Genomic DNA, 27,486 nt, shown 5'->3' on the forward strand with positions numbered 1-27,486 from the left:
AAAGCCGAGGTGACAACAATCACAACCAACTAGCCAAGTAACCATCTGCGCTCCAAAATCTAGCTGAACACGTACAACAAAGGCCCACTAAGCAAGACTAGTTTGTAACAAAAAGTAGAAAAGCTAATTATATTTTATCTTTCTTTGACATTATGTGTGCCCAAACGGGCCTGTCTGGTGCTTGTGTGTGACATGCCTTGGCACTAAGTAACACCCATATTAAATGCGGGGTGGAGTAATGGGATCGACGGTCCGGGCTTATGGGCAGGATCTCGAGGCAGGCTAAACACGGCCGCACAAAAAACGAGGCGTAGTAAACTCGGCCAACCGGAAAAAACGAGGCGCGATGTCGGGGTTTGAACCGGTGGCCTTGTAGTCCAGGTTGAGGGTCGCATAGGCTAACCACCTCACCCACGCACGCATCATATATGCCTAGGCGTTTTTATGGCCTTATATTGTGAGGTGACATGTCCGTCCAAGTTTAGTTTTTGATTTGACTACTGTGACTTCGATCTCCTCGGCTTTCGCGGGTGAGCTTGACCATCCATTACCACGCACGCAAACTACCTTGCCTCCCCCTCTTAATATTACTTATTGCTGAGGTGTGACATGTGCCTAAGCAATATTGGTAGGTTCTCACGTGTGCCGAAAAGTGCGTCGTTACTTTTGCACGTGGTTACTTTTTAGTAATGTGGTCACACACTTTTTGTCTCTCTCTCTCTCACACACACACACACACACACACACACACTCTCTCTCTCTCTCTCTCCTCTCGTGATGGTGGAGTGCGACAGCAGTATGCAGTGGCGAAATGGAGGAACGACGAAAACAGGTGCTGTGCGCGACTTTGATAGTGGCGATAATGGTGTTTCGGGCAGCAGAAGCCAAGAAGGTGCACATTCCGGACGAGCTGGAGGATGTGGTAGATGAGGAGGAGGATGAGGAATGGAAAACTTGGGGGAAGCCCAAGCCCAAGGTCCCCCCTCCGTTCGATCCTCCCCCAGACGACCTCTCTACCCTCTCCCCTTTACACATACAGGAGGAGATGCTGAAGCGCCACATGGGCACTGCTATGGGCTTTGTCAAGCTCCGTCTAGACGTGCGACGCAGCAAGGTCATCTTTTCTCTCTGTGTTTTCTTGTGGTCAGATATTGGCTGTGTGTAAGTACGTATGCAAAGGGTGGTTGAAGTGGTTCCCGCCCTGGGCAGGATGTGTGAGCAGTAATGGAGGTGCAAGCTCAATTTTAACGTCAGAATGGTTGAGAGTGGGAGATGTAGGTAGACCGAAAAATTCAATTGATCTCTTTTCAGAGAATGCATCTGCAGATGAGTTCAAATTGACGGGTCTATCTTGTAATTGTCTGCACCTGCTGTTATTAGCTTGCCGTTGGCAGCAACTCTATCGCTTGCACGTTCAGTGTTGCAGCTTGGTAGGTATAAGAGCATTCCCGCAGGTTTTAGATTTGGGTTTAAGTAATCATGCTACAAGATTTTCAGAGGTCCGATACATACATTGGTGCAACTAAGTTATAGTCTTCTCTTCTTGTGATTTTGCTTTGAAGCGCCTCACATTTTGCGTCGCTGATTTCAATATTTTCCTCTAGTCTAAGACTCTTTAGCTCATTGTTGTTGACATTATGTGGTTTGCTTTTTTTTTTTTTTTGTAGGATGAGATAACTAGTATTGCTGAGAAGTGGACTAAGCTGCTGAGAACTGGTTCAATTAGTGCAAAAATCATGGCTGTGGATGTCAGTACAATCATGTTCATCATAGAAGATGGTCAAAGTATTGCAGAGGTGAGCCGATATGGTTGCTATGTTGACAATAATGTCATTTTGTGTACACACAATAATTACCTGCTCATTGTTTTCAATTCTTTGAAATTGATGTTTTTTTTAAAGTGCTAGGCTTCAATGTTCATTATAGCTGACTCTATCCACCTTTGGAGCATTGGAAAAGGGCACTTAGGACGTTGGTAGGGATGCTGTAGTATTTAGTTATTCTATGCATGATGGTTGATGGTATATTGTCTTGTGAATGACTAATGTGAGTGTTAGTACTCCACCTACAGATTTGTACTGCACACATGACATAACACACTTGCAACACGCACATGAACAACATAAGGGATAGACATTTGTCTCACGTTCGAACCGTAGAGCCTAATTGGCTCTCCCCTAAGCCTGCGAGCTGCTTCTACTCCGGCCTGAGGCTGCCTCACCTCAAGGACTGATGCCATACCACTAGCCCACACCCTAGCTTGGGTATTTGGGGAAGCCAAGGGTCCAAGTGTGGTGATCACAAGATAGCTCACACATAAGCCTAGGGTCCTATTTATGGGACTTTGTAACTACCCTAATATAAGGGCTTGGTGAACATTGGCCGGACATAGCATAGGTGCACATCCGGACTCCTGATGTCTAGGTTGAAAGCTGTTAATGTGGCATACTGTATGGATTTTCGGAATTTATGCATTGCCAGCTTTTGGGGAGTCCAAATGCTTTTAGTACTATTTTTAGAGAGGCCAAAGGCCTTGAAAAAGAGGGGGCTTGGCTCTTCCTTTGGCATTCAACCGTGTAGGTGAAGCAAAGCAGAGTGCTAGAGCCCCGCAAAGTTGTACCGAGTTTAAGCAATATAAAGAAATTTTGAAAGGGGCGGTAGGGTTTGGGGCCAGTGCTCTCTTGGGATGGAACTCTGTCACTCCCTGTCTCGTGTGTCGTGCACTCTCTCTCAGTTTAGTCGTTTTGAAGTGTTTAAAGTTGTCTCGTCTGTTCTTTTCCGTTGGCACGTGGTGCCCATTTTGTTGTAGTGGTATCAGACGTGTGCTTTTTTGAAAGCATACCGGTCCTTATAGAGTAGACAAAGCAAGTTATCAAAGAATCTTCGTGTCCCTGCCCCGGACTTACTAGTCTCTCCCACCCTTAGTCCATCGCGCATCGGGCGCACTCCTGTCTTCATGCTCTGTCTTAAGGGGCATAAACCATAAAGAACCCATGACCACATGGCGTTTATTGATTTGGCAGAGTACCCACCGTTTCTCCTCGACAAGTTTCGTGACATTCTTTCACGACGATCACAACAGAGTCTCCCGATGTTGCAGGGTTTCCAACAATTTTTGAATTACATGTTGCCTCCTTTGATGCCTCAGGTGGTACCTCCTTCTCCGGCACTAGAAAGTACGAGAGCTTCCAATTGGCAACCTTCCTTACCGTCTGTTCCGATCGGGGGAGTCTTTAGGAATATGGTGTAGCCATTTGCTAGTGCAACCGCCTTTGCCACTGATGTTGCCTCCACCTCCCCCACCACCACTGCCCGTATGGATACCCTTACTATTCGCATTGGGGTTATGCTTGAATCCTTTGACTCTGATTTTAATACTGGTTTCAATGCTTGGTGATTTACTCTTGGGTGGAGTAGTGAGAAATGCTGTTTTTGTTTTGTCTGAACCTCGGAACGGTGCAGACTGGATGTCTGGGGAGCGTTTCGTTGTATGCTTGAAAACCTAGGAACAAGGTTGCATCTGTACAAGGTACGGATAGGATCCGTACAATTGAGCCTTACAGTACGGATCCGTACGTATGGATAGTGATCCGTACAGATTTCTTTTTATAAATTGAAGTCCGGACTCATACTTCAGTCTGGATTATCATTATGTACTTTTTTTTGATGCTCTTAGTTTTCTGAGACCATGACATCAGACATCTGACACTGTTTGGCTGCAGACATTGACCGGCTTTGTGTTTTCATTGTTCGGTTAGAGTCGTGGACTCTAGTCTTTATTTGAAGCCTTGGTGAATGCATAAGTAAATGTATGAAGTATTCTTAGTTTTAAGCTTTGTGAGAAAAAGGATGAGTTTGTACGTACCTAAAAACTCAATCCATTCTGTACTATGTACGTTATGTACCGAACACTACGCACCTAACTACCTTGCCTCGGAACGACGTAGACGGGATGTCTGGGGAGCGTTTCGTTGTATGCTAGAAAACCTCCGAACGACGCAGTCGAGATGTCTGGGTAGCGTCTGGTTGTAAGCTTGAACTTCCAAGTGACGTAGGCTACGGTGACCGGTCTAGGGAGCATTTGGTTGCATCAGTCCTTTGAGCTCATGGCCCGGACCTTTTTAGGTTATTTGCGGGGGGAGTGACGAGGTAGTCGTTGAGTAGCTTCATATCGCAGATCGTCTGTCTCGAGGGAGTGTGGGCGGCGGCGTTCGGTGTGTCTTGTAACATGCATATGTGAGCATTTGTGTTGCATTGTGATGTGCCAACCAGTGAATATTCCTTATTGGATGAGATATTTCTGGGAAACCACCGACCCAGGATATCAAGAGCTCCGATCTTGAAGGAGACGCCTTATTGGATGAGATTTTTCTAGGAAGCCAATGACCTAGGATATCAAGAGGTCTAATATGGAATGAGAAAACTGATTGTCCCTTGGAATGTCCCTCAGAAATTTGTTTTGAGCTAACTTGAGTTGTCTTGCAGATATGCTGTAGTCTCAGGCGATTACTTTCTTTCAAGAGGGGGGATGTCACAAATTGTTGACGTGTTAAGCCACTAAAGAACGGATCCAACCTGCAGATCCAGACCGAGAGGCCTAAACCCTAAGAAGAAGAAGAAGCAGAAGAAGTTTACATCAACTTGCAAAGTCTCGTCGAGAGGCATATTTTTTTTAAGAGTTCCCACCAACTTACGGGACCCCGTTCGATGGGGCCCAAGTGACCAAAAGAGATTAAATAAAGCTGGACTTACACACACACACAAAGCGTGGAGAATGATGACATCGCATTGACAATTGACGTGGCAACAATACGGATTTTTGTGTTTGGTGTTGACTGTGCTGACGTGGCAACTATACAGATTTCCGCGTTTTACGAGCTGGCAGCTTTGGGTAGCAGATGCTTTTAGAACTTGAAGCTTTTCATGTAACTGCTTTTGAATGGCCAAGGGCCTTTAAATATGAGCTGTGGGCTCTCACTCCGGTATTCTACTGCTGGCAGATGCAAAGCAAGAGCCACAAAGTGTACCTTGTTCAAGAAATATAAAGAAATACCGAAAGGGATGCCAAGGTTTGGGGCGAGTTCTCTCTCGTGGTGGAACTCTGCCACTCCCCGTCTTGTGTGTTGTGCATCTTTCAGTTTAGGTGTTATTTGAAGTGCTTAGAGTTGTTCAGTCTGTTCTTTTCCGTTGGCATGTGGTGCCTGTCTCGTGATAGATTCTCAGGGAAGAGAGCTAGAGCTGTTATTGAACTAGTACCTAACGTTTATGGCATAAATCTAGAGAGTTCAAATGAATTGTGCAGAGCATATGGCAAAGTCAACGGCTTAAAATCCCTAATCTGCTTTGACCCTAGAGCTATAGAAAACTTCATCCATCCAGATTTCTTGAAGCAGATGGACTTTGATTATTATGCAAAGGGACGAGAAATTGAAGCTGTATTAACCATTGTAAGAGTGAGAAGGTGGTACCTCTCGTCGGTGTGCTTCCAGTGACCATACAAGGATAACATGGAAAAGCCAATTTTCACATTATGAAGTTAGGCGATTGCGACGTTCTCTTTGGCATGCCTTATCATAACAAGAATGACGTGACCCTCCAGATCCGGAATCGTACCATTAGCCTAATGCGAAAGGACGAGCCAGTTGGCCTCAAATGTTCGGTTGTTCGAACAAAAACTTAAATGAATTATCTAGTTGTTTTAAATATTTTTAGTGGCCTCTTGGAAATACACATGATCAAGATAGTTATCCATGTCTTAGATATACGCAAACGGCATTACCGAGCAAAATCACCATGCACTAAGCATAAGACCAAGAGAAAATTCTCCTCTTCTCCATCTTTGCAAAACATACTCCTAAACTAATTAAAGAAAAATTACCAAAATACCCCTCTAATTTAAGGAAATTCCCAAAATTTAAGAAATTACCAAAATACCCTTGTATCTATTTTTGTTGGATTGTTTAAGATTTTCTAATCTTTATTACTTTTTGACAATTGAAACCCTTTTTTGAGTGCTTGGAACGTAATTTGTCACAAATTACCTCACAAAAAAAGCAATTATGCTAAAAATAATGAATCTCCAAAACCCTAACCAACTCAAATTTTACTTTTAGCATCTTGTATTGATAGACAATTAGTCTTCTTATGAAAAGCTATAATTTTTTTTTTGCAAATATTTAATCTCACAACCAGGGGTATTTTGGAACTGTGAAGGGCATTTTGGGAATTTTTAAAATTTGAGAGGTATGTTGGTAATTTTCCCATTGATTAATTCCCTTCACCAATTGTATAATGAGGGGTTGCCATGTCCTCAAAGTGGCAGCTCTCGAGGACACCCTCATACAGTAAATGGTGACGGAGAGGCAAAACAAAGACATACCAAGCATCAATGTGACTGCCATTGGCCAATCACCATTCCACACATGAGAATCCGTGAAAAAGAACTCACTGCCCCCCTTGCCCTCCTCTCTCGCCAATAGCGTCCCATACCACCCTATACGAGAGTTGGGAGAGCTTGTCAGGTTGGGTCATCACGGCCCCATGAGCTCTAATGGTTTTGTGCATGTCGCCATGTCGTGCATACGAGCAGGAAGAGGCTCTGATACCAATGTTAGTCCCTCGCCGGATCCATCCTCCACACATGACATGACGCAAGCCAAACTCACACCTCGACACACGTAGTGAGCGAACATCAAACTCACCTTGCAACCAATGAGCTAGCCTCTTTCACAAGGACCAATGTCCCATACCACCAAGCCCATACCAGTATGGGTGTGCGGGCAGAGCTGCCAAGGGCCTAGAGTCCCAAGTGTGCTGATCACACAAGATGTTCACAAATGAGACGGAGGTCCTATTTATAGGACTTCATAACTAAAGGGCTAGCTTCACACTAGTTGGAGATATTGTAGGCGCCCATCTTGATGTCTGGGGACGTAAAAGGGGAGGAGGAGACGCGTGAGGGAGCAGGACGACGAAGAGGGGGTTTGAGAGAGAGAGAGAGAGAGAGAGAGAGAGAGAGAGAGAGAGGCTCTTGCATCTGGCTCTTGCTGGACAGAGCGTTAGCACGTGGGAGGGAGGGAGGGGGAATCTTTCTAAGTATTGCTTTAAAAAAAAAACAAGGAGCTAGTAGGGGCACCCAATAGGGCTCTCGCCAAAATAAAATTCCTTTTTAAATGCATAAGTAAAGGGTGAGTCTAGGATCAGATTTTATCTTCTTCCTGACAGGCATAAAATGGGCCTGCTTGCTGAACCTGCAGATAATGGTCCATATACCATCACTCCCTGTTGACGTTCTTGGAAGATCAAAGATAAAGTCGTTTTGGTTGCGTTTTTCGAGGCTAAACTTGGGGATCTTCTGCAACCATTGGGGACTGAATCTGCTACCTTGTTATAGGCTGAATTTCTGTGTTTTGTCACTGCTGAAACTGCAGGTATGCTAGCGTTAGTATTGGGGCTGAAAACGCTGGAAAGGGCTGAGGTCTTGCTGGCGTTTTTGGAAGAAAAACGCTGGCTGAAGGTGTAGCGTTTTTGCAATGAAAACATTGGGCTGAATGGTGCTGGCGGAAGACGCCAGGCAATGCAACTTGATGGCGATGCTGAATGCTGTGGGGGAAACGCTAAAGATGGGGTGAAGGTGGCGATGGTACTGCTTGGAAAACGCTAGGGGATGCTGAGGAGGGGTACTGCTGAGAAGTTGCCTGTTGAGCGGGAAGCTCCTGTTGCCTCTTCTGCCAGAAAGTGCTAACTTGGGTTTGCTTATATATTAACTTAGCAAAATTGTCCTACCTACTTTTGTTGGAAAGTCACTTAAAAATAATAAGTGAAAATAACCAAAAATAGGAAAATAGGCTAAATGCACTGGAAAATTCTCCTAACTGATGCTAATGGATTTTGATGGGAATTCGGATGGTCATGCTGTGTGCAACCGGAGGATATGCATCTATGCTAAGTGACTGGGCATGCACGGTCTATGAATAGACTCACAAAAGTGCCAGATCACTGCTATTCTAAACTGACTGGATTGACTGAACCTTGCTGTGGTGTAGATTGTCCACGGACACATAGGGTTGGGATGTGTCACGTGACATCCCTTCCTTTTCAAAGTGAGGTATTGGTACCGAACTGTATGGCGTCGAGGGAGATCGCCAACAGCATCCGGAATCTTGGAAGGGACTCTTCGTTGGCCGACTCTGATGTGTGGGTCGTGCGGTACTTGAACTTCATAAAGGTCTGCAACGCTTGCTTCTTTGGGCCGCGCCGAAAGCGACTCAAAGTCTTCTGTATCGCCTTTCTTGCTTCAACTTCGTCTAGAGATCTGCTTCTTTCGTCTTCAAGAATCTCCATGGCTGAAAATTCCTGAAACCATCTCCAACACAAAACCATGAACATACCCATTCCATGTAAAGTGAAGGGAAAAAATCTTGTCTTCTCTAAAGACTGTGCATGCAATGTAGATGAACAAATAGACGGAGTGACAACCCGTTCATCAAACACATGCAAACAATGCGCTCGAATCTTTTCTGTTTGATCGAAATCAATCAATTGTGGCAAATCACAATGGAAATGCCCATGCTTAGTGCTCATACAATCATGTGCTCTTTCGGAAACTGTGTCATGCCACGGAAGAGACATGGAATGTGACTTCCTGACATACAAACTTTTCAGCTTTTCATGCACAATCCGCATACATTCGCGCTCATCCATGAGAGAAACGTGCTCAACATACAATATGTCATGCCTAGTAAAAGGGATCACATAACGATGCAGACTAAAATATAGGAAACCTTCACGAATGAAACACTCGAACAATGCGTGCGTATCAATCATGCGAACACATAATACTTCTTGTGAGGGCTCTTTGGACCAAGGCTCGAGAGCCAAGATCGCTTCTTCTTGAATGATCGAATCGTCTTGTGAGGGTTCTTTGGACCTCGACTCGAAAGCCAAGATCGGATCTTCGTGATTGATCGAATCTACAACGAGGTTAGCTTCGCTAGGAAAAGCATCAACTAACACATCATCCTTGTGAACAATCACATCATCTTCATGCAATTCATCATGCTTGTCTTTTTCATCCAAATCATCATGCAAATTATTATCATTCAAATCATCATGCTTCTTATAATCATGCAAGTTCTGTGTGTCATGCTGTGGAGAAAAAGAGACCGAGAGAGTCTCCTTATCTCGAATCTTTTCAACCTTGTCCTGCATATTAGCAATGAGAGATGGAGAAGGAGAAGTATCCACTCCATGAAAGACAGTAGGAGAATCACTGTCGGCATTGAGAGTTATAGTATTAGCCGAAAAATTTATGAAAGCATCAGTTTCACGAAACACTTAATGCCTAAAATCATATCACATCCTGAGAGAGGAGAAACAACAAATCTTCTAGTGAAGGCAGTCTGTTGAATTGCAAACAACACATCAAGGCACTCCTCTGTGATAAGAGCGTCCATACCGGGACGAAAGCCAGAGACCTCGATAGGAGATCTCGGACTAACTTCGAGGCGGGCTCTTTCAACAAGAGAGGAACTGATCACATTATGCATACTGCCTGGATCAAACAATACGACAAAACGGTGCCCCGACGTACGACCATAACATTTAATGAGAGAATCATCAATGGGAGGGTCCTGAGACAGTTTGGGCACAATCGTGTTATCATTCATTGCATTGACAGATGTAGTGGGTGCTGTGGGTTCTTTAGATTCATTCGATTCAAGCTCAGGACATGTTCTTTTTATGTGACCCTTAATGTGACAATGAAAACAATGACCTTCTTTAGAATAAGTGCTTTGTTCTTCCGAAGGGATGTATCCTCCTACAATTCCTTGTGCTACCTTTTCATCTGGAGTAAGCTTAGGTTTAGCAGTTGTGTTAGCCTTATCCTTAGATTCATTGGAAGAATTCTTTGATGAGAGACTGTTGGAAGATTGGTTAGAAGAGTTATCATTCTTACCATTCTTACCGTTCTGAGGGTTGTGAGAAGTCTGCGAGGTACTTGTGGAAGTCTTGTTCTCCTTAGGCTTTCCTTTGTTGTGCTTCATCTCCTGTGCGAGAGCAATCACTACCGCCTTGTTGAGATCGATTGGATCGAATACCTCGACACTTGATATACTCGTCCAATCCAAAGAGAAAAGCCTCTTTGCGCTCATCATCCGACATGCGTAATTGGGTACCTAGCTGCAAAACACGATTAGAAAAAGACATAACCGGCATATCATTTGCTTGAGAGCGTGCCAATCGTCCTTCAATCGTGCAAGGTACTGAGGTGGCATAAACCGCGCCTTGAGCTTCTCTTGGAAATCAACCCAACTAAAAGAGGGGCGTGAAATCGTCGGCTGCCTCTAGGTGCGCGGCTAACTGTGCCTCTTGCCATGCATGGTAGCAATTGATGGCATCACCGGCAAGGTACATAGCTTCCGTCAAAACTTTGCTATTTCCTGTCTTCTTAGTTGTCGCGAAATAAGCATTAAATTGATGCAACTAAGAATGAATAACTGTAGCATCCATCTTATCGTCATACTTACTGAAAGTCAACTTTTCTGTGACTGGATGGTTGGAATCCGCGTCGTGGCTTGCGCCACTTGACGAACTTCCACGATCTTTGGGTGGTTCGGTCTTCGAAGCTAGGATGTGGGAAATAAATTCTTGATGACGAATCTCCCTTTGAGCTTCTCGTTCATCGCGCTCGCGTTTGAAAGCAAGTCGATTTTCTTCTTGTTTTGCGGCAAGAGCAATTCGCTCACGTTGTTGAGCAAGGCGATTTGCTTCTTGTCTATCCATCATGGCGATCATCTGCTTGACCACTGCCTCCATAGGGTTTGGTGTAGATGGCGAAGGGGGAGGGTTGAAGAAATCATCTCCGGGTGGGGACGAGTCTTCGTCGCCTCTCTAATGCTCATCACCTGTATGCGAAGTATCCATTCCGCTTCGGGTGACGACCATGCACTATGATCTTGGGGTCTTAAGCTCGCGAGGAACTTGGGTTCTTGAGGGTCTTGAGGTTCTTGAGGTCCTTGATTCGTGAGAATCTTGGATTCTTGAGGTTCTTGAGTGTTGAGGGGCTTGGGTTCTTGAGGTTTTCTTTCGCTTGCAAATCGCGTTGGAGAAGGATCTTCTCTTCACCCTAGTTCTACCCTTTTCTGCGGAAGCACCCCTACGCGGGCTTGCGCTCACACCAAGGTTGCTTTTTCCCACCTCACATCAATCGGCCGGCCGCTAAGTGCACGGTCCGCTTTCACTGAGTGAAAAGAGACACAAGGGGAGGCTGGACAAGCCCTTCTTTCTTGGGATTCCTGTCACTCTTCAACAAAACACGATTAGAAATCGCCACGCCAAAGTAAACTTGGGTTCATGCGATCGCAACAAGCAAAAAAAAAATCTTGTGGTTCTTTCCTTGAGTAATGCAGAACACTTCCAAAGCTCTGATACCAATGTAAGGTACAGCGGAATGAATGTTGTATTTTCTCAAGATTAGTGATCTTTATTGCTCAAGGTTCCCTTTAGTTCTTAGGAAGGAGAGAGCCTCCCGTCTTATGGAGAGTGCTATGATCACGAACAAAGTGAGTGGATATTGTGCGTGCAAGTGAACGAGACTGAGAGAAGGAGAGAGAAGAGATACGACACCCGAGAGGTAGTAAAACCCTCCTCCGAAGGCCCCACTCTCGTCGGCAAGAGTGGTCTACTTTGATTGCACAAAGGTGTACAATGCGAATGCAATGGACTGATGCAACTTGGACTATGCCGATGACGACGACGACGATGACGATGACGACTTGGTGGCTGAGATTTGTGGTCTGCTAACTGCTGTTTTCGTGACTGTTTTGGTGGCTGAAAATGACTGTTTTGGCTGCGTTTTTCGAGGCTGAACTTGGGGATCTTCTGCAACCATTGGGGACTGAATCTGCTACCTTGTTATAGGCTGAATTTCTGCGTTTTGTCACTGCTGAAACTGCAGGTATGCTAGTGTTAGTATTGGGGCTGAAAACGCTGGAAAGGGCTGAGGTCTTGCTGGCGTTTTTGGAAGAAAAACGCTGGCTGAAGGTGTAGCGTTTTTGCAATGAAAACACTGGGCTGAATGGTGCTGGCGGAAGACGCCAGGCAATGCAACTTGATGCGATGCTGAATGCTGTGGGGGAAACGCTAAAGATGGGGTGAAGGTGGCGATGGTAGTGCTTGGAAAACGCTAGGGGATGCTGAGGGGGGGTACTGCTGAGAAGTTGCCTGTTGAGCGAGAAGCTCCTGCTGCCTCTTCTGCCAGAAAGTGCTAACTTGGGTTTGCTTATATATTAACTTAGCAAAATTGCCCTACCTACTTTTGTTGGAAAGTCACTTAAAAATAATAAGTGAAAATAACCAAAAATAGGAAAATAGGCTAAATGCACTGGAAAATTTCCCTAACTGATGCTAATGGATTCTGATGGGAATTCCGATGATCATGCTTTGTGCAACCGGAGGATATGCATCTATGCTAAGTGACTGGGCATGCACGGTCTACGAATAGACTCACAAAAGTGCCAGATCACTGCTATTCTAAACTGACTGGACTGACTGAACCCTGCTGGGGTGTAGCTTGTCCACGGACACATAGGGTTGGGATGTGTCACGTGACATTAGAAGTGATCTTGCACTTTTTGTGAGTCTATTCGTATACCGTGCATGCCCAATCACTTAGTGTAGATGCATATCCTCTGGTTGCACACAGCATGATCATAAGCATTCCCATCAGAATTAGTCAGGGGAATTTTCCAGTGATTTTAACCTATTTTTCCTATTTTTGACATTTTTGACATTTTTACTTATTAATTTAAGTGCCTTCCCAACAAAAGTAGGTAGGGCAAATTGGGTAAGTTAATATATAAGCAAACCCAAGTTAGCACTCAATGGCAGAAGAGGCTCCACGCTCAACAGGCAACTTCTCAGCAGACCCCCTCCAGGAGACCTAGCGTTTTGCAAATCCAGCATCCCCTAGCGTTTTCATCACAGGATCAGCCAGCGTTTTTCCTTTGCAGATCCGGCAACAGCAGCACCTCAGATCAGCCTAGCGTTTTTGCATTCGCAGAGCCACGGCGACAGAAGCGCAGATTTTCAGCCCTAGCATTTTTGCATCTGCTACACACCCTAGCGTTTTGCAGATTCATCGTGACGGAAAGTCAAGAACCACCAAGGTTTTTAGGTTTCAGCCTTTAGACATCGCAGATCAAGTCCCGAACCTCGCAGACCTCACCTTCCCGTAGCAGTTCCTCGCCGCACGGTTAGTTTCGGCAAGGTTTACAGTTTCAGCCCGGAAAACGCAGATTTCAGCATCTGCGTTTTCAGCGCGTTGTCGTCGCATCGTCGTCATCGACATCGTCACCGACATAGTCAGAATTCAGCAGATAGAAGATTAGTAGATTTCAGCCCATAGCGTTTTTGGACAGCAGTAGAAAGATTGTAGTCGACTTCGTCATCACCATCGTCATCGTCAACATAACCTAGACTTGCATCGGTCTCATGCATACCATTTGTACTAGATTGTGCAATCATAAGTAGACCACTGTCGCCGACGAGAGTGGAGCCTTCGAAGGAGGGTTTTACAACGTCTCTGGTGTCGTATCTCTCTTGTCTCTCTATCTCTCAGTCTCATACACTTGTACGTACAGTGTCCATTCACTTTGTTTGTGATCATAGCATTCTCTCATTAAGAACAAAAGGCTCTCCCTTCCATAAGAACAAAAGGAACCTTGAGCACAGTTCGGAGCACTCATCTTGAGCAAAGCGCAAACAATCATTCCGTTGCACCTAACATTGGTATCAGATGTTTGGCAGTGTTCTGTATCACTCAAGGAAAGAACCACAAGAATCACAAGAATTTTTTTTGCTTGTTGCGGTCGCACGAACCCAAGTTCGCTTGGGCGTGTCGATTTCTAATCGTGTTTTTGAAGAGTGACAAGAATCCCAAGAAAGAAGGGCTTGTCCAGCCTCCCCTTGTGTCTCTTTTCACTCATTGAGAGCGGACCGTGCACTTAGCGGCCGGCCAATCGACCTGAGGTGGGAAAAAGCAACCTTGGTGTGAGCGCAAGGCCGCCAAGGGGTGCGCCCGCGGAAAGGAGTAGAACTCGGGTGAAGAGAAGATCCTTCTCAAACGCGGTTTGCAAGCGAAAGAAAACCTCAAGAACCAAGACCCCCAAGAACCCAAGTTCCTCGTGAACTTAAGAACCAAGACCACAAGAACTCACAAGAAACCCACGACTTCAGTGGATGGTCATCACTCGAAGTGGAATGGATACTTCGCTTGGAGGTGATGAGCATGAGAGAGGCGAAGAAGAATTTTTCCCACCAGGAGGTTTTTCCGACCGTTCCCCTTCCCCATCTACGCCAAGGATTGCACTAACTCCTATGGAGGCTTTGAAGCAGTTGTTTCTGGAAAGAAAGCTAGAATGCGAAGAAAGAGAAGCAGAAAGAAAGGCCTACACAGAAGAAATGGCAGTCATAGATCGTGAATACGAAGAAAGCATGGCAGCCATAGAGCGTAAGTACGACTTGGAAGCCAAAGAAGGACGGGCCAAATTGGATCGCGAGAACAAAGAAGCCAAATTTGATCGCGAGAACAAAGCCATCAAATAAAAGAGCGACCAACACATGAAAGAGTTCTTGCGACTCTTTTCTCAAGTTCAGACAGAGATGCAAGAGATTCGGGAAAAGGAGACTCTCTCAGTCTCTTCTTCTCCAAAGCAAGACACACATGATTTACATGATGATGATTTGAATGACAATGATAAGCATGATGATTTGGATGATAATGATGAGCATGATGATTTGCATGATCAAGAAGTGATTTCTCACAAGCATGATGATTTGCATGATCAAGATGTCATTTCTCACAAGCATGATGATTTGCATGAAGATGACGTGATTGTTCACAAGGATGATGAGTTAGTTGATACTTTTTCTAGCGAAGCTAAACTCCTTGCAGATTCGATCAATCACGAAGGATCGATCTTGGCTCTCGAGCCTAGGTCCAAAGAAACCCTTCAAGAAGAACCGATCTTGGCTCTCGAGCCTCGGTCCAAGGATCCCTCACATGAAGTATTATGTGTTCGCATGACTGATACGCACGCATTGTTCGAGTGTTTCATTCGTGATCGCTTCCTGTATTTTAGTCGGCGTCTTTATGTGATCCCTTTTCCTAGGCATGACATATTGTATGTTGAGCACGTTCCCCTCATGGATGAGCACGAATGTATGCGGATTTTTCATGACAAGCTGAAAAGTATATATGTAAGGAAGTCACATTTCATGTCTCTTCCTTGGCATGACACAGTACCCGAAAGAGCACATGAAAGTATGAGCACCAAGCGTGGGCATATCCATTGTGTTTTGCCACAGTTGATTGCTCTAGATTATAAGAGAAAGATTCGATCTCATTGTTTGCATGTGTTTGATGAACGGGTTGTCACGCCGTCTCTATGTTCATCTACATTGCACACACAGTCTTTAGAAAAGACGAGATTTTTTCCACTCACTTTATATATGGAATAGGTATGTTCATGGTTTTGTGTTGGAAGTGGTTTCAAGAATTTTCAGCCATGGAGATTCTTGAAGAAGAAAGAAGCAGGACTCTAGACGAAGTTGAAGCATCGAAGGAGCTACAAATGACTTTGTGTCGCTTTCGGTGCGGCCCAAAGAAGAAGGCTTTGCAAACCTTTATGAAGTTCCAGTACCGCAGGCAGAGTGGGCCGGCGAAGAGTCCCTTCCAGGATTCCGGATGCTATTGGCGATCTCCCTCGACGCCATACAGTTCGGTACCAGTACCTCACTTTGAAAAGGAGGGGATGTCACGTGACACATCCAACCCTATGTGTCCGGACAAGCTACAACATGATCAAGGTTCAGTCAGTCCAATCAGTCTAGATTAGAAGCGATCTGGCACTTTTTGTGAGTCTATTCGTAGACCGTGCATGCCCAGTCACTTAGTGTAGATGCATATCCTCTGGTTGCACACAGCATGATCATAAGCATTCCCATCAGAATCCGTCAGAATCAATTAGGGGAATTTTCCAGTGATTTTAGCCTATTTTTTGACATTTTTCACTTATTAATTTAAGTGACTTCCCAACAAAAGTAGGTAGGGCAAATTGGGTAAGTTAATATATAAGCAAACCCAAGTTAGCACTCAATGGTAGAAGAGGCAGCAGGAGCTCCACGCTCAACAGGCAACTTCTGAGCAGACTCCCCCCCAGGAGACCTAGCGTTTTGCAGATCCAGCATCACCTAGCGTTTTCATCACAGGATCAGCCAGCGTTTTGCCTTTGCAGATCCCGGCAATAGCAGCACCTCAGATCAGCCTAGCGTTTTTGCATTTGTAGAGCCACGGCAACAGAAGCACAAATTTTCAGCCCTAGCGTTTTGCAGATTCATCGCGACGGAAAGTCAAGAACCACCGGCGTTTGCAGGTTTCAGCCTTTAGACATCGCAGATCAAGTCCCGAACCTCGCAGATCTCACCTTCCCGTAGCAATTCCTCGCCGCACGGTCAGTTTCCACAAGGTTTACAGTTTCAGCCCGGAAAACGCAGATTTCAGCATCTGCGTTTTCAGCGTGTCGTCGTCGCATCGTCGTCATCGACATCGTCACCGACATAGAGTCAGAATTCAGCAGATAGAAGATTAGCAGATTTCAGCCCATAGCGTTTTTGGACAGCAGTAGAAAGATTGCAGATTTCAGCCCTTAGGTCGACTTCATCATCACCATCGTCATCGTCAACATAACCTAGACTTGCATTAGTCTCATGCATACCATTTGTACGAGATTGTGCATTCATAAGTAGACTACTCTCGCCGACGAGAGTGGGGCCTTCGGAGGAGGGTTTTACGTCTTTGGTGTCGTATCTCTCTTCTCTCTCTATCTCTCAGTCTCATACACTTGCACGCACAATGTCCACTCACTTTGTTTGTGATCATAGCATTCTCTCATTAAGAACGGAAGGCTCTCCCTTCCATAAGAACAAAAGGAACCTTGAGCACAGTTTGGAGCACTCATCTTGAGCAAAGCGCAAACAATCATTCCGCTTCACCTAACATGTCGCCATTTCCTCAAGGCATGAACTATGGTGTAAAGCTCCTTCTCATACGTTGGATAACGCATCTCAGCGTCAAAAAGTTTTTTACTTTCAAACGCAACTGGACGTCTATCCTGGTATAACGCCGCACCAATGGCATAATCACTAGCATCCTTTCAACCACAAACGGTTTGCTAGGATCCACAATGTGCAATATTGGCGCAATAGTCACCAAGTGCTTTAGTGTCCGAAAGCTCTCGTCAAGACGCTCATTCCAGACGACGGGGGGGTTACCTTTACGGTGAGGACCCGAAAAGTCTTCGGTCCTTTCACCCTCCGTTTAGAAGTTGCGTGAGCAGAGCAGCAACTTTAGAGTAATTCTTGATAAACTTGCAAAAGAATCCAGTAAAGCCTAAAAAGGACTTGGTGCAGATTCTTCAGAATGAGCCAATTTCGAACTTTATCAAACTTTTCAGGGTCAACGCGAATTCCATCGCGAGTAATGATGTGACCCAAGTACATAAGCTCTTTTTTAAAGAATTCACACTTAGAAGCCTTATCATAAAGCTTCTCAGTTTTCAATACTTCGAGAACAGCGTGTATATGTGCTAAGTGCTCAGACAAACTTCGGCTGTAGATCAAGATGTCATTGAGAAATACAACAACGAAGTTGCCTAAAAATGGTCTCAACAGATCATTCATCATCTGCTGAAACGTAGCTGGAGCATTGGTCAAACTAAAAGGCAAGACCAAAAACTCATAGTGACCATAACGCGTATGGAAACGAGTTTTGGGAACTTCTTGTTTGATCCGTATCTGGTGATAGCCTGATCGCAGGTCTATCTTCGTAAAATACAACGCTCCATGGAGCCGATGATCGTCCATGCGCGGGAGCGGGTACTTGTTCTTGACAGTGAGCTTGTTCAACCCCTTGTAATCCACGCAGAAGCGCATAGTGTTATCCTTCTTTCGAGAAAGTAACATTGGCGCTCCCCACGGGGATTTACTTGGCCGAACAAAACCCCTGTCGAGATAATCTTTCAGTTGCCGCTGAATCTCGTCCTTCTCGGTTTTACTAAACCGATAGGGTTGCTTTGAGAAGGGCTGACTACCAGCCAACAACTCAATGCCATGATCCACTCCTTCCGAAGGCGGTAAGCCGGGAGGTAGATTACGAGAAAAAACATCCTTGAAATCGGTCATGATTTCTCGGATAAGGTTGGATTCGTCGAAATCTCCAAGTTCAACAGAAGAACATGAAACATTTTCAGTGACAGAAGTACCAAGCACTAATGAATCAAACAAAGTAGATGGCACACATTGATAAAAAGTCAACATCAGAAGACTTTGTATCTTTATACATTTCCAAAGCAGTAACAACTGGTATTGTAAAACCATTATTTATAGAAATCTGATTACAAAGCGAAACAGATTCATGAGGTATGTCCTGCTTAACAAAAACAAGAGAGTGATGTACATAGTCTATATACAATGAGTCTTGTTTATCATAAAACCATGGAATTCCTAAAATAACATCTGCTGCATAATGTGGAAATCCAAGTTCTCTTTGCATTAGGAAGAGGATGGGGTCTAGGAGGGCCTCTTTATTTGCCATGAGATTATGGAGGTGGTTAGCATTTTGACGAATAGGTTTATGCCATGTGTGCAAGAATGGTGGGTGTGTAAGAGTGGTCAAAGGATGCACTTTTCTCTCCAAAAAAGGGAGGGAGTAACTTTATGATGTTTGGCCTTTCATAACTTCTACGTACTATCTCCGATTTGAGAGGAGATTATAGATCTGTAATCTACACGTCGAGATCTTTCTATAGATATGCTACACGATATGGTTTTGCCCGCTAGATTTTGAATTTCATTTTGGGGGGGAAACTTGAATTCAAATAAACTAGCCGTTTTGCTTGCTTGAATTCAAAAACTGTTCTTTGATTGTTTTCTTAATACTAGAGGTTTGACTCTCTTAAACTGCCAAATAAAGAGGCCCTCCTAGGCCCCATTCTCTTCCTAATGGTAATCGGTTATCTGGAGCGACAAATTTGGAACCATCTCATTCCATACATCCGTATCCTCACCACGAGCCATCTTCACGCGATACTCATGGTCACTGTCCGCATCCGCAGGCTCAGTTTCTGCACCAATTTTGCATCCACAAAATTGTGTGAGCTTCCATTATCAAGGAGTACGATCACGTCGTGACTATTGATCTTCCTGGGGAAACGGAGAAGATCGTGCTTATCAAACACTTTGGTGCTAAAACTATAATCAGTGCATGAACTGTGTGCTAAAATAACAAATTTCAAATTGAAACGAGCTGACTAAAAATTTGGATATTAACTGCTGGAAAGGCTGCCAGTGGATGGGTGGATACGATATTACTTTCTTCTCTTATCTTGTAGAGTATCGTGGTCTTAGCCACAGCATCTTCGACATCTGTCGGAGGTTTACCGCTGAGTAATGCCCAATGATACTCATGTAGGCTGAGGATATACATGTAGACAGCATGTTCAGAGTCCAAATTAGTAAGGTAGTGGATGGTGGATACTATATTACTTTCTTCTCTTATCTTGTAGAGCATCATGGCCTTAGCCACAACATCTTCGATATCTGTCGGAGGTTTACATTTGAGTAATGCCCAACGGTACTCCTCATGTAGGCCGAGGATATACATGTGGACAACATGTTTGGAGTCCAAATTAGTAAGGCAGAGGGCTTCCTTGAAGGCGGTAGTATATTGGTCGAATGACAATGTTTTCATCGACACGCTCTGAAGCCTAGCGTATGCCTTCAACGAATCCTTTTTGGCGAAGTGATCAAAGAACTTCGCACAAAAATCAACCCACGTCGCGGGTTTTTCTGTCAAGTTACACCATTAGATGAGTGCGGCACCTTTCAAGTACCGAGGAAGCATCTGCATCCTGTGTGCATCTGATTTTTTATGGAGATCAACAAAAGTTGTCCATTAGCGAAGCCAATTATTAACTGTAACCTGTGTACACTCTCTCTCCTCACCAGAGAATTATCTGCAGTTTGCATCGGCAATTGTCGAATTTCAAATTCACTCGCTGAAAACATCACAGTCGTCGACTGAGTTGTGTTTCGGGAGCAAAATACAATTATCAAAAGGCCATGTAAAGCCTCTCGAGTTGACAAATATTAATGCTTTATATTCCATGAAAATGGCGTACAAGAACAGAAAATAATTTCTTACCTGGAGTGCCCTTGTGTGGTAAATCAAAACTAGAGGACTCCATCGCGGGAGACCAAGAGGAATATCAAAATTTGACCGAATTCGGATTTTTCGCATCACGAAAGATGAAATTCCACGCTCGACTGCATCAACGGGAGCATATAGAGGCGTGCAGGTGACAGCAAGGGCGCGTGAGCGCGAATAGATGAGAGAGAGAAGCAGTGGGAGAGAAGCAAGAGAGTGAAACGGTTCACTCTCTGCAAAAACTCAAGTCTCTGTAAGTGACATTTAATATGCAGGTTTCATACCTTATTAAAAAAAAGACAAAGTGTCCTGGGCACCCTTAATAAAAAGGGTCAATTGATTAAAAAAAGAACTTGGTAGTGTGAAGGAACCAGCGTGAGCCTGTTGCGCAAAAATAATCAACGAATTGCTGTTGCGTACGGACACGTGGAGAGAGGCGCAAAAAGGAAAAAATGACAAGTGCGTGCCCCTCCGTGCCCAACGTAGGTTGCACAGCCCAACTCGGATGCCAGTGCAATGTTTTGTCATGTTGGAAAAGCAACGCAAGTTCCTCTTCTTTCTTGTCATCTTCAGCAGACTCAAGGCTACCATAGAGAGAGGTAATTCTCTCTCTCTCTCTCTCTCTCTATATATATATATATATATATACATATATACATATATACATATATACATATATATATATATACATATATATATATACATATACATATATACATATATACATACATATATATATATATATATATATATATATATGTATGTATACATATGTATATACATATATACATATGTATATACATATGTACATATGTATGTACATATATATATACATATGTACATATATATATATATATACATGTATATACATATATATATATATATATGTATATATATATATATATATACACACACACACACACACACACACACACACACACACATGTAGGGGTACCCAATAGGGGTCTCTCCAAAATAAACATCCTTTTCAAATGCATAAGTAAAGGACGAGTCTAGGAAATGAAAAGCCTCATGAAAGTGGAAAGTCAAGAGAGTTTGCTTGCCTAGATAAGAGGTGGTACAACATGCATACTACATGGGTCTCATTTTACATTGGAATTCTTTCTAAGATGAGAAATTTTCTTCTTCTTTGCCCTTTTTTTAGAGTTTTCTTCTCTTTAGAGTTTCCTTGCGCTATGTATGTAGTTGATTTTTTTTTGTTTGGGAAGCTTTAAAGATAACTTGATGCTTTAAACCTTGTCAGGTCAAGGACTTTATTCTCGAGCAGCCTGAGGCTTATGAATTCAAACTTGGTCAACAAGCCTTCCGGCGACCTGGTGACCCCCCAGTAGAGGTAGTGATCGAAAATATGCGAAGAAAAGATGAGGGCCTGAGGGATGAGCTTTGAGATCATTTGTACTTGAGCAAACGTGGGGTAAATGTTGCTACTTCAGTCCTCAAGTTCCCCACCATTGCTTCATACTTTGCCAGTTTTATTCATATTGAGTACTAGTGGGCCCCGAGGATCGGAATTTATTTTTATTTTGTCTTTGAGTATTATTGGACTACACCTTATTTTTTTGGCTAAACAATGTCAAGGTCAATCTTAGTCTAGACTCTGTACCAGTTCATTGATAGAAACATTTTTCATTATTCTAGGCATTTTGAGGCATAAGATTTGAATACAGCATTTGTAAATCCAATTATTGTGTTGAATTTTCAAAGCGAATTCAAATGAAAATAAACGTGAGGGCTCTTTTGCATAGGCACATACATACACACACATACACAATTACTCCTAATACCTTAATTGGTCATCATTGTTGCACACCAAAGAAAGATAACTACCAGGATCTCTACAAACTTTAGCCAAACCCAGCAGATGGTGGCTAGAATTTAACAGACTTTATAATGTCAAGTTAAAGTGTAAGTGTTGTTTTATCTTTATGAGCCTAAAGTTGGGGAAAAAGTGAAAACCATCAACCTGGATGTACAATGTGTCGATCTCCTCTACATGTACATGCTCACCCCAACTCTTCAGGTCGTATTTCACGCTCTAGTTTATGTGCAACCCAAAAAGGTGCTATTTTTCCTGTTTTTAGAGCTCTATTTTACCACTTGTTGACCACATGTTAGCTTCACTCTGCATGGGAAATTGCATGGAAACTCCTCTTTCACTCCACACAAATCCCCTTTTAACTTAAGAAACCTTCTCATTTGAGTGCCTTTCCCTCTTCAGTCATGGCGCCATGAGTGTTCCCTCTAGGCAAGGAACAATTCATTGCAGATAAAAAGCGGGGCTGGACTCCGGACACCCTTGTATGAACTGGCCATAACCTGTATTGCCTGGCACCACCCAGAGGTGTCAGAAAAGTTACCACAGGGATAATTGGCTTGTACGTGCCACCACAAGTAGCGTTCACCCACCACCCATGGGGGAGGGGGAGAGGGAAGCCATAGCTCTCTCTCTCTCTCTCTCTCTCTCTCTCTCTCTCTCTCCCCTTGGATGCTAGTTAGTCTTTTTCTATATATACATTGGAAAGTCACCATGAAGTAGTACACGAGTTTTTTAACTTGCCACATGGCAGCCACACAAGTAACACCCTCTTTGGAGCTCCAAAAAACACTACAAACTTATTTCCAAAAACTGGATTCTCTCTCTCTCTCTCTCTCTCTCTCTCTCACCCCCTCGCTCCTTCTCCCTCAGGGAATTTTGGCCACCCTCTCCCCCCCCCCCCCCCCCCCCCCCCCCCCTCCCCCTCTTCCATCCCTCTCCTCCCCCTCCCTCTGTCTTTGGGGTTCTATAGTTGAATCAAGTTAGCTTAGAACCACCCACATCCATGAGTGAAACTCTGAAAATGCAAATGGCCTCGACAAAGCTTTAAGCCGTTTTCTTTTGGCGTACACACCTTGATTGATGAAATTTACACGGGGCTATCATGTTTAGTTAGAAAAATGATTTTGTGATGACTTCAATCCAGAATTAGCAGTACACGGCATCGAAGCTTGCTGTGTGCACTCGGTCGTGCTTTACTTTATGGGCAGGTGGATGATGTCTCATGGCCTTTGGGAGTGGGCATCTGCCTTCGGACATAGTATTCAGGATTTGGTTATCAGAGGAGGTATGTGGGGGACTTCCTTTTACACAATGACACGGACACTCGAGTTCTGTCCTAATGCAGAGTTCATGGACATTTGCCCTGTGTGGTCACACTCAAAAGTCTAACTATTTGGCTCCATGGTCATGTGCAAGCCATTGCTTCCTTGATGGGCCATGTGCTGCTCATACCAAGGCTACAAAACAGGTTAGATCAGGCTTGGATGTTTAAATTTTCATTTTGTGGAACATGAGTTATCCCATCCCCAAATTTGTGGGTCTCAATATGGGGTGTTTTGGGGCCTTTTGGCAAGGGTTGGCATTTGCCTCGTTTCCCATCGCATGCTACAAATGTCGCAAATTGGACACTATGCTAGGAACTGCCGGGAGACGATAATTGGCTACAATTGGGTGATCAAATCCAAGCTTGGTGGTGTGTCTCTCATGATGTCAAACCATGTATGATTGAAGGCTAGCTAGAGGATGGCGGCTGTGATCCTGTAGATGCTGTTGTTGAAATAGTCAAGGAGATTGACCCTCCTTTAGCCGCTCAACACGACCGCGTTGTTGAGTCTTTCCGGAACAAAAAATAGATCTTCTTAGTCACCTTGTTGAAGTATCTTGGTCTTTGAAGGGTACTAATTTGATAAAAAAGATGAAGAAAAAGAAGAGGTGACTTCCCTGCCGTTGTATTACGTTTTTGCCTCAATGGGTTGCTTGTTCATTGTAAAAGCCAGGTACTTTGTCCTCACGGCAAGCAAACCTTGTATGGGTTAGCTTTGTATCCTTTTTTGGTTTTGTTAATATAAAAGTATTAAATATCCCATATAAAGTGGGAATTGCCAAAAAAATAAAACACATTTTGTATGCTTGGGTAGGAGGTTTAGCACGGTGACATTTGCTCCAATAGCAAATTGTACACATTCCCTTGACTCCCTTGAGAGCACAAGCATGTATACCAACAATCCTATCTATGTGTTTGATATTTTTTGTGTCATGAGTGTCTAGTGAGTTTTGAAGACCAAAATGCACCTAGAAGCAAGAGCGTGCACAAAAACATGGCCAAGAGGCCGAACATGGTCGGCTACCCATTCCCTCACTAACACCCATCACTAACACATTATTATATACTCTATGGATAATAGACAATAAGGAGCTACACGATTGCTATGCCTATGCTCCACCATATTGTTGGGTTTCAGGCCCCGTGGCCGCGGGCGCCCGCCCTTTGGCATTCTTTTGGTTATAATGAACAATAAGGAAAGTGAGACATTCAGTCTCACAAGCTCCACCCAAAACAGGACAGTGTTCTCTCCATTCCCTTCCCCTTCTCTCCTTCCCTTGCACTCACTGATTATTGGATCCATCAAGTGGTATCAGAGCTCAGATAGCCCCGGCATCTCCGATCCCCTACCTGTGTGTGCAGCGACCCCAGTCGAGCCATGGAAATGAAGATCTGAATCGGAGGCAGTGCAGAGCCTTGGTTGAAATCGAGAGCAAAGGAGGAGCTGTGGGCAGAAGGGAAGGGAGCCAGTAAATCGAAACAGCAAGCAGGCAGTCATCAAGCAGTAGAGAATCGAACAGCAAGTCGACAGCTAGGGAAAATTGAAGCTTTGCCAAGTCAATAATGCAGGTCTTCGACAGTATGGCAGGGAATCGACACAACAGGCCGAGGGCAGAAAGCAAGGAGAGTGTCGAGCAGGCAACATGCAATCGAAGCCTTGAAGGCTTGGAGACTCTTAGCAGATCCAAAATTCATTTTTTAAAAACAAATTCACTTAACACACTTAAGTGTGTGCAAGGGATCACTCCCACAAGGCTCTCGACAAATCTGCTTCGACTCTCCGACCCGACTCAACACACTTCCACTCGAGAAACTTAAGCGGAGCTGCAAGAAAGAGAGAGAGCGAGTGAGAGATTGAGAAAAAAATAGACTCTTCTTCTTGGGCAGCCAAGAGAGCTGTGAGAGTTTGAAAGTTAGAGAGCTTGAAAGTTGTGAGCGAGCGAGCGAGCGAGCGAGAGAGCGTTTTCAGTGATGTTGCTAGTGTGTTGCTCACTCAATCTCTTGATGCGAGTGCGCATGGTGATGCATATGTGGCTAGTGGCAATCGTGACAAACAAAGGCAACATGGTCATATTCGCAGTCGTTCTCAGGATGGCAGGCAAGGTCATAGCAAGAGTTGCGACAAAGACATGAGAAATGTAGAGTGTTACTACTGTCATAAAAAGGGACACTTGAAAAAAAATTGCCACACAATGCAACGTGATAAGGACAAAGAGAAAGCGAAGTCTGACAAACATAAAAGCATCGTGAAAATTGAAGAGCTTAATGTGGTTGAGTTTCCAACCATTGAAAAAGTTTCTGAAGTGTCAAATGATGTGTTGATTTTCACATCGGATTTGAGTCCTGATGCATTGTTAGCTCATAACGAGTGCTACGCGTAGAATTGGATTGTGGACTCAGGTACTAGCTTTCATGTGACTCCTCACAAGAAGCGGTTTTCTACATATATTACTATACATGTCATAGTGAAGCTACATAATTCTTATGAGCTTGAGTTATGCGGTGTGGACAATATCAAGTTTTCTAAGTGTAATGGCACTGAATTCATATTGCACAATGTCAGACATGTACCCAAATTGACAAAGAGTTTGATATCAGTTGGATATCTGGATGATTTGGATTACACTACCATATTTGCTCATGGTTCTTGGCTGATCAAGAAGGAAAATCTGGTCATGCTTAAAGGCTAGAAGTATGGCTCATTGTACTCACTTTATGTCTCTTCTGTGAAAGATAATTCTATTTGTGTAGCCGAGCTGCCGTCTATATAGTTGTGCATAGACAGCTAGGACATATTAGTTAAAAGAGAATGAAAGTCTTGCAACGTTTTGGTTATATCCCCGTGTTAGATTACTCTAACTTCTCTTTATATGAGCATTGTATCTATGGTAAACAGACTAAGTTAACATCAACGCTTTTGGACAAGGAGTTAGGGAGTCCTCTAGATCTTGTTCATAGCCCGTTCATAGCGACTTGTGCGGACCTATGCCAGTCAAGTCTCTGGGGGGAGCATTATACTTCCTAACATTCATAGATGACTCTACTAGAAAGGTATGGGTTTATCTTTTGAAGCAAAAGGGCAACGTCTTTAGTGTCTTTCAGAAATTCTTAACATTGGTAGAGAACCAATCGGGTAGAAAGCTAAAAGCTTTGTGCAGTGACAATGGAGACGAGTACTTTCCTCCAAGTTCAAGGACTTTTGCAGTAAACGAGGCATTAGAAGACAATTTACCATGCCTCACACATCCACCCAGAACGGTGTGGTTGAGAGGATGAATATAACCATTCAGAAACGTGTCACTTCTATGTTGTCTACGGGGAGAAGTTGTTATGAGCTAGCAAGTGATGGAACAATGATGCATCCATAGTTGGATACACTTATTCGGATCATGCGGGTTGTGTGGACACTAGGCGATCCACATCTGGCTACATTTTCTTGTTTGCTGGAGTGGCAATTTCTTGGAGATCATGTATTCAGAATTGCACTTCGTCTTCCACCGCCACTAAGGCAGAGTATGTTGTAGTTTCTAGTTCTAGTAAGAAAGCTATGTGGTATCTCGTCTAGTGGAAGCTTTTGATATACACCAGACTCTAGTGCCACATTGCGATAGTCAAAGTGCGATTGCGTTAGCAAAGAACCGCGTGTTTCACTCCAAGTCAAAACATAAAGAGGTCAGGTATCATGTGGTACGGGATATTTTGGCTAGCAAACGCATTGAGTTAGTCAAAGTTCACAAGGATGAAAACCCAGTGGATGCTCTAACACAGCGCTTAGCCTCAGAGCGGTTCGCACATTGCATAGAGATGATGGGTGTAGGGTGAAGCTACAATCATGCTTCACGGTTGAACACTTGGAGGCCACGTTGGCCTTCAAGTGGAAGATTGTTGGGTTTTAGGCCCCGTGGTGGTCGGACGCCCACCATCTTGTATTCTTTTGATTATAATGAACAATAAGAAGAGTGAGACTTTCAGTCTCACAAGCTTCACAAAAAACAAGACTGTGTTCTCTCCATCCCCTTCCCCTTCTCTCCTTCTCTTGCACTCACGGATCATTGGATC

At 44.0% G+C, this 27,486-nt stretch overlaps 1 protein-coding gene across 1 annotated transcript; it reads left to right on the top strand.

The window, feature by feature from the left end:
- The first annotated feature begins 754 nt into the window (after window positions 1-754).
- Window positions 755-27,249, top strand: LOC147438142 (uncharacterized). The gene is made up of 4 exons (XM_086487476.1): window positions 755-1,114; window positions 1,668-1,796; window positions 21,531-21,620; window positions 27,016-27,249. Exons 1-4 carry the CDS (start codon window positions 812-814, stop codon window positions 27,247-27,249), a joined length of 756 nt encoding a protein of 251 aa, XP_086343602.1. The 5' UTR covers window positions 755-811.
- The last annotated feature ends 237 nt before the right edge of the window (window positions 27,250-27,486 follow it).

Source organism: Adiantum capillus-veneris, chromosome 17 (assembly GCF_014529385.1).
Source record: "Adiantum capillus-veneris isolate H3 chromosome 17, ASM1452938v2, whole genome shotgun sequence".
Taxonomy (NCBI): Eukaryota; Viridiplantae; Streptophyta; class Polypodiopsida; order Polypodiales; family Pteridaceae; genus Adiantum; species Adiantum capillus-veneris.